A 12,291-nucleotide genomic window follows, 5' to 3' on the forward strand; every position below is an offset into this window, starting at 1 on the left:
TGATAGCAGGAATTAATCAAGTGGGGCCTGTGATAAGCTGCAAGCACAAATCCAGAACGCTGAGTCTGAAAGCTCCGAGCGCTCACCACAGCCCAAAGCTGCCAGGTTGTCTTCAGTGAAGTCTTTCAGCAGAGCTTGTGTGGGCTCTCAGCTGGGTGCTGCAGAGGAGTGCTGCAGATCATTTTGGCTCCCCCACCTCTCCCAGCAGCATTAAACTTTGGCAGGCAGGGGATTTGTAGCAGTGGTTTCAGCAGAGGTCTCTGGGTGCAGAATCAGCCTTTCGCTTGTCTGGCCAGGATTAGGAAGACATTGCTGAGATCATCATGTGAACATGTCACAGCCAACCCAGCTATGGAACAAGAGGGGAAAAAAAGACAACCAAGAGAGAAGAGCTGCAGGCTGCAGTGAGTATCCCTTTAGAAAGGACCCCTGGCTTGAGTTTGGAGGTAGTTTTAAAGAGAGTGACTGCTGCAAAGAACTTTGACTCAGACTTGCTGCTGGAAATGTTTTCAGCTGCATGGAAGCCCAAACAGGTCATAAGGTAGAATCCTTCTAAGGATTTCAGAGTCAACACCACACTCAATCCTTCCACAACAGTCACCTTCACATGGCAAAGACAAAGGGTGATGGGGCCAAGTTACTCCTGGGCAGATTCCAGCTGGACTCCAGAAGAAAATGTTTCCCCATGAGAACAGTCAGAGATTGGAATCAGCTCCCAAGGGAAGCAGTGGAGTCCCCCACACTGGACAGTCTGCAGACTGAGCTTGCCAGGCTGCTGGGCCAGCTCATTTCAACTCCACCACCACCTAGAAAGGTTGGCCCAGATGATCCTTGGGGTCCCTTCCAACCTGGCATTCTCCCACAACTGTCACCTTCAAGCTTTACAGTTAGTCTGCTGTGAATTCTCAGGTCACAACTACAGATCCTATTCAAGCTGGATGGGAAGGAGGGAAAAAAAAACCCACAACTCTAGTGAGGAGTATCTGTGGCATGCAGAAAACCTCTAGAAGGATGTGACTGCTGTGAAACAAGCTTAAAATTCAGCAGCTGGCCTCAGGAAGATCAAACTTGCAGAGAACTGAGGGCAGGCTGCCTGTAGCACCACATTCTGCAGGGAAGAAGAAGAACTCAGTCTCATTATGAGCAAAGGAAGACAAGTTCCTCCCTGCAGCTTGGACAGGCAGGGAAGGTTTGGACCCCAGTGTTTGCCAGATGTGATGCTCAGCCCTTGTCACTCATTGATCTAAAAGCTTTGTAAACCCCACAGCTGAGAGCAGAGCCAAAGGGAGAGTGTTTACAACACAAACAGTGCCAGAGAACAGAGGGAACCTTACAAGGGAATGTTTCCAAACAACTTTAGGTGCCTTTTATAAACATCCCAGCTGTTTTGCTGTAAAAACTCAAGTAATTTGCAGTTGTTTTGTGCTCCAAGAACGTGACTGAAGCTCCGGTGGAACCTTGCAAGTGCTGGCAGCTTAACAAACCCACGCAGCAAAGTGTCACCACAGAAAGAAAAAGCTCTCCTGGCTAAGCTCTTCGGACAAGTGCAGTTCTGGACTGCTTCCAACATTCTAACCAATGGACTTGGGGGCATCTCAGACCTCCCCAGTGTTCCAGTAACACCACAGAAGTGGGAATTGGAGATTTGAGCAAACCTCAGTGAAAACACAGCCCCAGTGACCCTGACCTACTTTAGAGATGACACCAAGCCCACGGTCCTGCCCTCCACATGTGGCTGTGGGCAACTCCTGCAGCTCACAGGGGCCTCAATCAGCCAGGTGCTTGCAGGGACAACTCTTCAGCTCCCTCTGGGAGGGCTCTGGGCAACCTGATCTAGTTGAAGATGCCTCTGCTGACTGCAGAGGGGGTTGGACTGGATGACCTTCAGAGGTCCCTTCCAACCCAGACCATTCTGTGATTCTATGACATTGATTTATTAGCTCACCTGGAAGACTCTCTCACTCTGGCAATACTGGGTCACACTATTCCCTAAAAGCCAGGATTTTGTAGGGAAAATGAGGCTTGGCAGCTGCAAACAAGACCAAAATATTCCCAGCTTCATTCCCTGGGTTATGAAGAAATCCTTTTCAATAGGGGGAAAAAAAAAAAAAATCTGCTGAGGCTGCTTCCTCTCCCTTCTCACCTATGGGGCTATAGAGATGAGAGCCTCACATCAGCAAGACAATGAACTCTGCACTGGCTTTTAAAATACACTTGTCCCAGGTAAGGAAACCCCAGACTTAAAGAGACACAACTCACAACAGGGACCTTCTGCAGGCCAGGCCATGCTGAACACATTTCTCTACATCAAAAGCAACCTTCTGGGAAGCTAATGACTTTATCTGCAGCTTCACACCCCCAGCCTTAAGTAAGATTTGATTTCTGTGTCCACCAGAAGCCACCTGAGAAGCTGCCTGGCTGTAACCACTTCCCAGAAGTCACAGGAGAATCATTTCCCTATGTTTGGTAGATGAAAATGGTTTAGAACCAAGACACTGCTCTGTGTTCCTGAGACTTCTTTGTACAGCTCCAAGCACCCCAACACACTCTGGGGCTCCAGACACCATCACCACTTTGTGGTCTCTCTCTAAAGTGCTTTTCTATGCATCTTTCCTAACAGGACATTGCCCCTGAGATGTTCCCTTCTGCTCACTCACCAGGGGTATTTGGTAAACAAATGCATAGAGTAAAATGGAGAGGGGGAAGGAGCAGAGAGGGAGAGGGGGAAGGAGCAGAGAGGGAGAGGGGGAAGGAGCAGAGAGGGAGGGGGGGAAGGAGCAGAGAGGGAGGGGGGGAAGGAGCAGAGAGGGAGGGGGGGAAGGAGCAGAGAGGGAGGGGGGGAAGGAGCAGAGAGGGAGAGAGGGAAGGAGCAGAGAGGGAGAGGGGGAAGGAGCAGACAGGGAGAGAGGGAAGGAGCAGACAGGGAGAGGAGGAGAGGGGGAAGGAGAAGGAGTAAAGGGCAGAGAAGGAAGGAGAAGGAGTAAAGGACAGGGGAGGAAGGAGAAGGAGTAAAGGGCAGGGGAGGAAGGAGAAGGAGTAAAGGACAGGGGAGGAAGGAGAAAGAGTAAAGGGCAGGGGAGGAAGGAGAAGGAGTAAAGGGCAGAGAAGGAAGGAGAAGGAGTAAAGGACAGGGGAGGAAGGAGAAAGAGTAAAGGGCAGGGGAGGAAGGAGAAAGAGTAAAGGGCAGGGGAGGAAGGAGAAAGAGTAAAGGGCAGGGGAGGAAGGAGAAAGAGTAAAGGGCAGGGGAGGAAGGAGGATGTTTTTGGCTTCTGAAAACGTGCCACATCTGTTAGATGCTACTCCAAATCAGTGGTGTCTTCTACTCAAATCAATGCTATCTTCTGCCACTTCCCCCCCAATCCACTTCCCTGACTCTCCATTCAACTACAACTTGACTCAGCCCAGCAGAATAAACCACCCCAGCCACGTGTTACTCTGAAGTGAGCCATGAACATCCCACACAGGCTGCTGTGACTTGGAGCTGCAGGGATAAGGGCTTGGAGGTTATTTTAATGTCATTACTAAGCTCACTGAATTTACACTTGGAAAACAAGAGAACTCAGAAAAGCTCCACACACGAGAACCTCAGCTTAAACAAACCCTGGAAAGTTTGGAGCTCTGTCTCTGTCTCTCTGACTTCTCCTACAAGCCTCCTCCACCCAGCAGTGCTGCAATTCCACAGAGAAAAATGCAGCCCCATCCCCTCAGAGGAGGGTCCTGGATTGAAAACCACCCTGCTAATTCCTTTGTTTGTGTACTGAAAGCCTCCTTGTGTTAAACATCCAAAGCCTGCCATAGAGAGAACTCACTAAATTTAAAACCTTCTGCTCAGAAAAGCTCTTAAATTGTCTTGAAAAATGGTGCTCAGGCACCTGGCAAGAGATCAGATGTTTCTGTAAATGGACTCCAGCCATGTGGCTGCAAAAAGCAGCAAGCAGAGCAAGTTGTGCTGTTGTCACTGCAGGTCACACCACCTTCTCATGTTCTTGGAAGATAAAGGAGGAGGAAATACAGACTCATATACTACAAGAATGAGAAAACACAGGCATGGCTCTCTCCAAGGCCTGAAGGAACACCAGGAGAAACAAAGCAAATCTTCCCACAGCCTGTTTGGCTTTGGATCCACCCATTCTTGCACCTCCACAACCTTCCCTGTCCCATTGTCAGGTGTGTGGTTGTGTCTCCCCCTCCTCAGGTTCCAGTTACACTCCTAGACCTTCAACACTTTGACTTGGCTGACAGGGGTGGCACATTTGCTTTTTTTTAGTCAAGAGCTCCCCACTGGGATTCTCTTTACACACAAAAGGGGATTTCCCAACTGACCAAAATCTCACTCATGTCTATAAACAAGAACCTCAACAACATCTAGAGAGCAACTCTTTGAGTCCAATGCTTTAGTTTGGAGAACACCACAAAAAAAACCAAACACACACACACACACATCCCCATCCTGGCAGAATCTGAGCTCCAAAAACAACCATAAAATTGATTCATTAGCTCTCAACAAAGTGTTTCATGCTTGTGATGGGCCAAGCCCTGAGCCTGAATTCTCTCACCAGCTTTCTGTAGATTTTTTTTTTTAGGGGCAATGACCAAGTGCTCAGAATTCAGCAGTTTTATTTGGCTATATTCTGGGTTTCAAGGCATTTCTGTGCTCCTTCGGGGGGAGTTTAAAAAAATGCTCAGGTGATAAAATTTCAACACCAAATCCCTTTGGTGCCTACAACCCAGGGTACTTTTAAAACCTCTCTGCCAGGAGAGTGAAGGGAAAAAGCAGCACAGAGGAAGAAAAGCCTTCAAACAGAAGTTAGCCATTGGCAAGTTCCTAAAGCATCACATGAAACCCTTTGTGCTTTTGGAAAAAGTCTCCCCAGAATAAAGAGTTCAGTTGGAGACAACTGAAAAACAGGGGTTTTAAAACCAATTTCTTTGCTGCCTTGAGCAAAAGGATCTGTGAAAATGTCCTGACAGGGATTAGTTTTGATTTCTAGATCCACCATGAACCAGCACATCTGCCAACCTGCCACCTTACCCCAGAGCTGAGCTGACCTTCCTCAGTGGTGTCACACACACACCACACATCCAGAGTGAGACAACTGGCTCCAAGTTAGCCCTTTACACGTGAACCCTTTGACCAAACTTTTTGGATGTTCAACATTTAGCCTTCTAACAAAAAGTCAGCCCCTTAAAAACTTTTGCACTTCGCCTCCCTTCCACGGTGCTTCCCAATTAAAATCCAGCTGCGGTGTTCCGGAAGCGCAGAGCCCTTTACTAGCTGACCAGTTTGGGGAGCACAGTACAGAGAGGTATGCTGCTGTTGGAGTCAGAGGCCAGGTTTGCCCTCAGCTTGTTGGCCACCCCAACTACAGGAGGCAGCTTGGATCCTATCCCTGGGAAGGAGCTGGTGTAGCTGGAAATGCGTTTGGTGGAAGGTTTGTCAGCGCCGGGGGGCTTGGGAGTCCGTTTGCAAATCCAAGGGTGCCTTAAGGCTTGGCTCGGAGTCAGGCGGGTGGAAGGATCCCAGCTGAGACACTCCTTTAAGAACTCTATGAACAAAGGGTCATCACAGCCCTTCAGAGCTGTCACCCAGTCCTTGTTCCCTGGAGCACCTCGGATCTTGCCCCGGCGCGAGCGGCTGCCGGTGAGGGTCACCCTGCCGTCCGCCTGCGTGGTGGCGGTGCAGTAGCGAGGGTGACCCTTGGAGCTGATGAAGTTCTTGGCTCGCTTAGATTGATCCAAAAGCTTTTGAGGTGGCATTCCAAGAAGTTCCATCATACAAGCCAGCTGGTCTGCCTCGTCCTCTCCAGGAAAAAGAGGGTATCCAGTCAAGAGCTCCACCAGAATGCAGCCAAAGCTCCACATGTCGATGGGCATCCCATAGCGGCTTCCCAGGATGACCTCTGGCGCCCGATAGAAACGGGACTGAATGTATGTGTAGACTCTTTGGTGCTCAAAACAGCTGGACCCAAAATCTATCACCTTGATTCCACTCCTCCCTTGCTGCTTTAGGAGGATATTCTCTGGTTTCAAGTCACAGTGTATGATTTTGTTTCTATAAAGGGCATCCAAACACTGCAGGATCGAGTGAGCAAACTTACGGACCAGCTGGATACTGAAACCCTGAAACTTGTTTCTTTTGATCAGCTCATACAGGTTCATGCTCAAGAGTTCAAAGGTCATGCAGATGTGGTTCCTGAAGGTGAAGCTTTCCAGCATGTGGATAACATTCATACTCCCTGTTTTATCCTGCTTCTTCAGGTGCTCCAGAATCCGGATCTCTTCGGCTGCTTGCCGATGGAATCGCTTCTCGTTGCGAACCATCTTTAAGGCTAAGTGTTGGTGGAGTTTGTGATCGTAGACTTTAGCAACTTGTCCAAAACTGCCCTTGCCAATGATTTTGAGCACTTCATACCTGTAAGCAAGGTGGTCATGGGGCACGTGAATGTAGCTGCCTTGGTCATCATCATAACCCCCATTGTTGGGCCCACCGATCACTCCCTGCCTCTTCTTTGCAGCTGGACCCACAAAGTAAATCTCCGAGAAATTAAATATCTCCTGCTGCTCATAAGCAGATAATTGATGTTTGTACTGCTTGACAGCTTGCTCTGGAGCTTGGGAAATGGCTTTGTGTGCTCTGGAGGAACTACCACCCCCTTTACAAGTGCTTATGCTCTCTGTATTTTTATCCTTGGTCAGGGAAGGAAGAGCTCTTTCTGAAGCAGTAATTCCTGCAGGCTGGAGAGTGCTGCTCCTTCTGTTGCCAGAGTCCTCAAACAATTGCTCCACTTTGACCTGACTTCCAGACAGAGGGTGATCTTTCACTGCAAGTTTGTTGCTAGAAACCTACAGATGGGAAAAATAATAATAATAATAATAAAGCTTTACTTGATCTTTTAAAGCACTAAAATCAACACCACATAAACCAAACCCCAGTAACACCACTGAGCTTTGCATTTCTTCTAGGAGCAATACAAGATGCTGGATCTAAACTAATTCCCAGGGAGAAGGAGAGTTAGAGAAGGGGCCACAAAGCACTGAAACAAGGACTGGCACAACTGTAGTGTGTTTTGAAGCCCATAAAGGGTAAAGGCCAGGCAGCCAAGCCCTCACACAAGGACACAATACCTATCTCCAGCAGTATGCACACAGTCAGCAAACAGCCAGGGCAACAGCTATGTTTAGCTTTCAACGTGGGTGCAGCAAAACACAACCCAGGACAGATGCAACTTGCACCTGTCTGAAACATGCAACACAACAGGAACGTGCAGCAGAGTGTCAGGAATACTGCAAAGACAAGGGGTGGGGGGCAAAGGATGACAAAGAGATGACAACAGGGAACGTGGAATGGCTTCAGCTGGACAGCATCTTAAAGATCATCTGGTTCTAACCCCCTGCCATGGGCAGGGACATCTTCCACTAGCCCAGGTTGCGCTCAGCCTCATCCAGTCAGGTCTGAAACACTTCCAGAACTGAGGTGCCCACAACCTCTCTAGGCAACCTGTTCCAGTGTCTCACCACCCTCAGAGTAAAGAGCTTCTTCCTGATAGCCAATCCAAATCTCTACTGCTCTAGTTTCAGACCACTGCCCCACAGCCCCTTATACAAATTCCCTCTCCCACATCAAGGTGGTGTAGCCAAGCTGAAGGAGGAGCAAAAGGTTGACAGTGCAAGACAAGAGCATCCATGCCCAGTTTAAAGAAAAGGGATGATTTTTCCCTGGAGTGGAAAATGCCACCATAACCTCAAACCCTCTGAAATCACCATAGATGCACAACTACCTTGAACAATCAAGAAGATCTCTTATTTCAACTTAGCAGACAGTAGCCTGTAACCACTGCCTCTGCCTGCCATCTGTTCAAATATTTACATCTGAAACGAAGGCGTGGAAGGTGAGGGAAGCACTCCCAAACCTTTGGAACTTGTCATTTGTACCATTTAGTCAACACTCAAGTCCCTGCAGTTCAGTTTCTTACTACAACAGCAGTTGCTCCCCTTCCCTACTCTGTGCTCCAGGCTGACAGGCAGCAGAGAGGTGTTGTCTTACCCTGTGCCACGCTGAAGAAGCCATGACTTAGAGCAAGCCACATCTGTTTTCCATTTCATCCTTTAATCTAAAAATAAAGATTTGAGGCACATGCCAAACCCAATCCCTGAAAACCAAAATAACTTCACAGGAATCAAACCAGAAAAAACAAAACAAAACAAAACAAAACAAAACAAAACAAACAAATAAAAAAAAAACCACACCTCAAACCCAGAACATATATACATGTATAAATAAACCTGCAGATCCACAGCAGTAAAACCAAATTCCTCCTTTAGTTGCTTACAATCTGACATCACAGCAGAGGCAGCAAGTAAGGGAAGGGAACATTCTCATCCAAAACCAACTACATGTGTCTCTGTTAATGAGGCTGTTTGTTGGTGCTGCCTGGAAATGTTAGCTTTTGCCCAAAAGCCCCCCATGCACACAAAAAGGGTATTTCCTGCAGAAGTCTCACTCCTTATCAATGCTGAACAGGAGCCATCAGATATATCCTGCTGAGTTCCACTCCTCTGTGTCCTATCGACCCCAAAACGCAGCTCAGAGTAAGGGCCACGCCTTTGCAGAAAGCCTTAACTAAAAAAAGGAGCCCCAAGCCCAACCCTGCTAACTTGGAATAAACACCTTTTTCTCGCAGTCTGGCTGAACCTCGGAGATAAGAATGAGAAGCTTTCAGAACAGCCTAAAAGAGCCCAGAAGCTCCACCAGTGAGTTTACAAATAAACAGAGAAGACAAGCACAGAACAAGGTTCACACTTTGTTTGCTAAAGTTATCCAGGGAGGGCTGGAGAGGGAAAGAGGGGAGAAAAAGCAAACTAAAACAAGCTGGTCCTAGAGTACAACTCTTCTTTTCCCCCTCTGCAATCAAAAATTGGGTGTTTTCCCTCCGTGGGTTTCCATTGTATGCACGACAGAAGCAACTTTTTTATCACTGTGATGCAGAACAGACACAGCTGCCCCTTTGCTGCCAACAGCCACCCTGACACAGTTTGTGTTAGAAAAGGGTCTCTGGGGCAGCCCTCTCTAGCTGGAGGAATTAATTATCCACTCACATGTGCTGGGTTTAGCCAACATTTTCTACCTTTGAAACCTTAAATAAACAAGGAATTAATGGTTTCATTTCTCCTGGAGCTAGTTCTTAATGAAGAACCAACTCCTTGGATCTCAGACCTGACTCCACAGCCATTCTGTAACCAGGACTAAACGTTGGTCCTTCCAGGACTACCAAAATCCTTTGCCAGCACGATGGTGAGACACAGAGATCAGCCTTAAACCTGAACTCCAAGGAGCTGCACACGAAGTCAGATGACTTCTGGGTCACATCAGCTTGCTTTCAACAGCCTCCTTCTACAAATCACAGGCTGCACAGGTTTTGTGTTAGTGATAAAAGTGCTCTCAGCAGCCAAGAAATTATGAGGCTGATGACACAAGTGGCACCATGTGGTGGATTTTCACATACTCACCAAACTGCATTCAAATTGAGAAGGAGACACTTAAGCCAGTTCCTACACAACTGGGTTTTGCAAAAGCACAGCAGTTGTTTTCTGAGTGCTGATTTAAACTGAATTGTTCTCCAAGCAGAGATATTTGTGTTCTCTTACAGCTAAGTCAAAAGGAAGGGACAGCTGCAGACATCAGAACTCTTCAGCTCTCAGCATTACATTGAAATACACAAAACTTGCAAGGAGAAAACCAAATATCCCTTAATCCCAGACACTTTCCCACTAAATTGAGCATCCTTTTCATCCTTGCATGCTTCATCTCAGTCCCTGCTTGCAAGCCACCACTGAGGTTGTAGTTTTTGATGTGTCATCATGGCAAAACTTGGCATTTTCTAATCCTTAAGCTTGCCTTAAGAAGTCAGCAGGCTTGATGGACCAAATGCAGGTGAAGAATACACCAGTGAAACAAAACATTTGGAGTTAAACACAACTAGAACTGGATGGAGCCATTCTTTCTGTTTGGTTACCAAGGATTTAAAACACTGCAGTGTAGAAGTCCTCACATCCCTTTAAAAAACAAAACAAAACAAAAAAAACAACCAAACAACCCCCAACTCTTCAACCTCTGCTAAACATCTCTCCATTCCTTCTGCTCTCCCTCAATATTGCCCCAAAGGCAAAGCACAGCCCCATGCTACTGAGTCCTCTCACTGAACAGCAGAGATCACACTAATTACTAATTATCTGTTCCAATAAGCTCCCACAAAGTGATTTTCAAGCACATCTTACTCAGTGAAATGTCTGTAGAGAGGAGGGTTTGGGGGTTTAAACCCAAACTCCTTCACTTCTGCCAGAATTCAACATGAGCCAAAACACATTTAAAAACCCTATCAAGGTCAGCTCACTGTGCAGCTGAACATGACCACCACTGCTTGCTTCAATCAATCTAAGGAATGATCTCCACATCTGCTGAGGGAACACAGCCCTTAGGAGGAAGGACCTTAACACCCTCAGCCCCCAAAGTGCTCTTTTGCTAAGCAAACAAAGTGGCAGACAATGCCCAAGTTTGCAGAGGAGAAAGAGTCATTTGTTTGGCAGCCATGCAAACCCACACTGCTCCTTCTGCTCTTCTTCAGTCCTTTTCTCTTGGAATTTGCATGAGGGAAACTAAAATGGAAACATGCAAGAGGCAAAGCAAAACATGTGTGGATGGACACACACACAGTGACATGGCACAGCACTTCAGCCTCCTGTAAAACAACTTTGTTGATTAAAACATAAGCAAGAAAGGATTTCTGAGGCTGCCAAGCAAGTTCTGCACTGAACACAACACCACATCATGTCTATGCTTGGTGAAAAGCAGGGATGCTAATAAACTACTACAAAGCTACAACATCCCAATCTGTTAATTTATTCTCCCTGGGGAGATATCCAACTCCCAGGTAGTTCTGTCACACAGCACAACGTGGAGGATCTTGATTCAAATACTCACATTAGATCTTCCAAGAGCAGGAAGTCCCAAGGGGCTGTGTTCTTCATTTGTAGACTCTTGGTACCTAATCTGATCTATCCTCATATAGGAGTCATATAATCCATCTCCAAACCTGCCTGGAAACATCCCATACACAAACCAGTTAGTCACAACAACTCCCTTTGGTACAGGCAAACGTTGAAATGTGTCTCAATTGGCACATTTCTACTCCGTAAAATCATCAATTATTGGTCATTTATTAAATAACCTTTACATTTTAACTGCATTTTAATACCACAACTGACCATAAAGCTCTTCAGAACTTTTAATTTGTGATATTTTTGATTTAGAGCTCCTGCTTTTGGGTTGTGTTGTGTTTTTTTTTTTTTTTTAATCAACTTCTGCACTGCAAACACAACCTCCAGAAACATTAACCAGCCCTACTCCTCGGTTTGTTTGTTTTTGTTTTTTACCCCCCTTAAGCAGGATAATCCCGAACTGGGTACGACCACAGAAATCGAGCATTCACTTAAACACTTGATAGGACTATCCCTTAAAGTAGGTTATCCCTTAAAAATGATATCTGGGAATTACAGGCAGCAGATTTACGGCACGGGAATGGGGGGTTGGGAAGCTGACGCCCTGTGGGTTTGCACCGCAAATACTCTTGAAGAAGTTAAAATCGCATCGTTCACCGCGCCGGGACTCGCCGCTTTCGCCTACGGGAGAAGCCGAAGCAGGCATCTGCCCCAAGCGGGCTCCCCGCTGCCTCTTCGTTCAGCCTCAGCTCTGCCCCGCGCCCACCCCAAGGCCGCGCTCCCGCTTCCCCCTAGAACCCCCTCGGGGAGGCCCCGGTGGCCCTCTCCACTCCCGCTCCCCCCCGGCCTGAGCGGGCCCGGCGGCCACCGCCGATCGCCTCACCTGCACCCAGGGGCGCCTCCGGTTTCCTGCCCAGCAGCATGGTGACGGGGGGAGACGGCCCCCATCCCCCGTCGGGCCCCGCACCGTCACCGCCGCCTGCCCGCTCCCCGCCGTCCAGAGCTGCCGCGACCAGGCTGCGGGCTCCGGGCAGGCTGCGGCCGCCCGCCACTGGCCCGGCCGTTGCCACGGGAACGTTCCCCCTCCCACCCCCCCCCCGCCGCTCCGAACCGACCCACCCGGCGCCTGCGCAGCGGCGACGCCCGGGGGGAGGCGGCAGCAGCAGCGGGGCTAGGGAGCGGGGTTTCACCGCCTGCTGCAGCCCTCCCCGGTAACCGGGGCTGAAGCCCCCCTCACAAAATCGTCGTTACGTTTCTCCAAAATCTGTGGGTTTCGTCACTCTTCCTCGCCTCTCT

At 48.2% G+C, this 12,291-nt stretch overlaps 1 protein-coding gene across 2 annotated transcripts; it reads right to left on the reverse strand.

Annotated features, from left to right (window-relative positions):
* Positions 1–4,933: 4,933 nt before the first annotated feature.
* On the reverse strand, positions 4,934–11,943 carry DYRK3 (dual specificity tyrosine phosphorylation regulated kinase 3). Of its 2 annotated transcripts, none has more exons than XM_054395826.1 (3): positions 11,879–11,943; positions 10,979–11,090; positions 4,934–6,843 (listed from the first exon to the last, which is right to left on the reverse strand). In XM_054395826.1, exons 1-3 carry the CDS (start codon positions 11,941–11,943, stop codon positions 5,272–5,274), a joined length of 1,749 nt encoding a protein of 582 aa, XP_054251801.1. In that variant the 3' UTR covers positions 4,934–5,271. The 2 variants fall into 2 exon arrangements, with proteins under 2 accessions (XP_054251801.1, XP_054251802.1); XM_054395827.1 differs by having other exon boundaries at positions 10,979–11,094; positions 11,879–11,918.
* Positions 11,944–12,291: the final 348 nt, after the last annotated feature.

The sequence above is a fragment of the Indicator indicator genome, chromosome 35, assembly GCF_027791375.1.
Source record: "Indicator indicator isolate 239-I01 chromosome 35, UM_Iind_1.1, whole genome shotgun sequence".
Lineage (NCBI taxonomy): Eukaryota > Metazoa > Chordata > Aves > Piciformes > Indicatoridae > Indicator > Indicator indicator.

Excerpts from the sequence above, each read along its gene's own strand:
- DYRK3 (XM_054395826.1), bottom strand. The coding sequence starts at position 11,943 with ATGGGGGCCGTCTCCCCCCGTCACCATGCTGCTGGGCAGGAAACCGGA. Across the intron at positions 11,091-11,878 it reads GGAGGCGCCCCTGGGTGCAG|GTTTGGAGATGGATTATATG; the intron begins GTGAGGCGATCG and ends GTTTCCAGGCAG. Across the intron at positions 6,844-10,978 it reads CTGCTCTTGGAAGATCTAAT|GTTTCTAGCAACAAACTTGC; the intron begins GTGAGTATTTGA and ends TCCCATCTGTAG.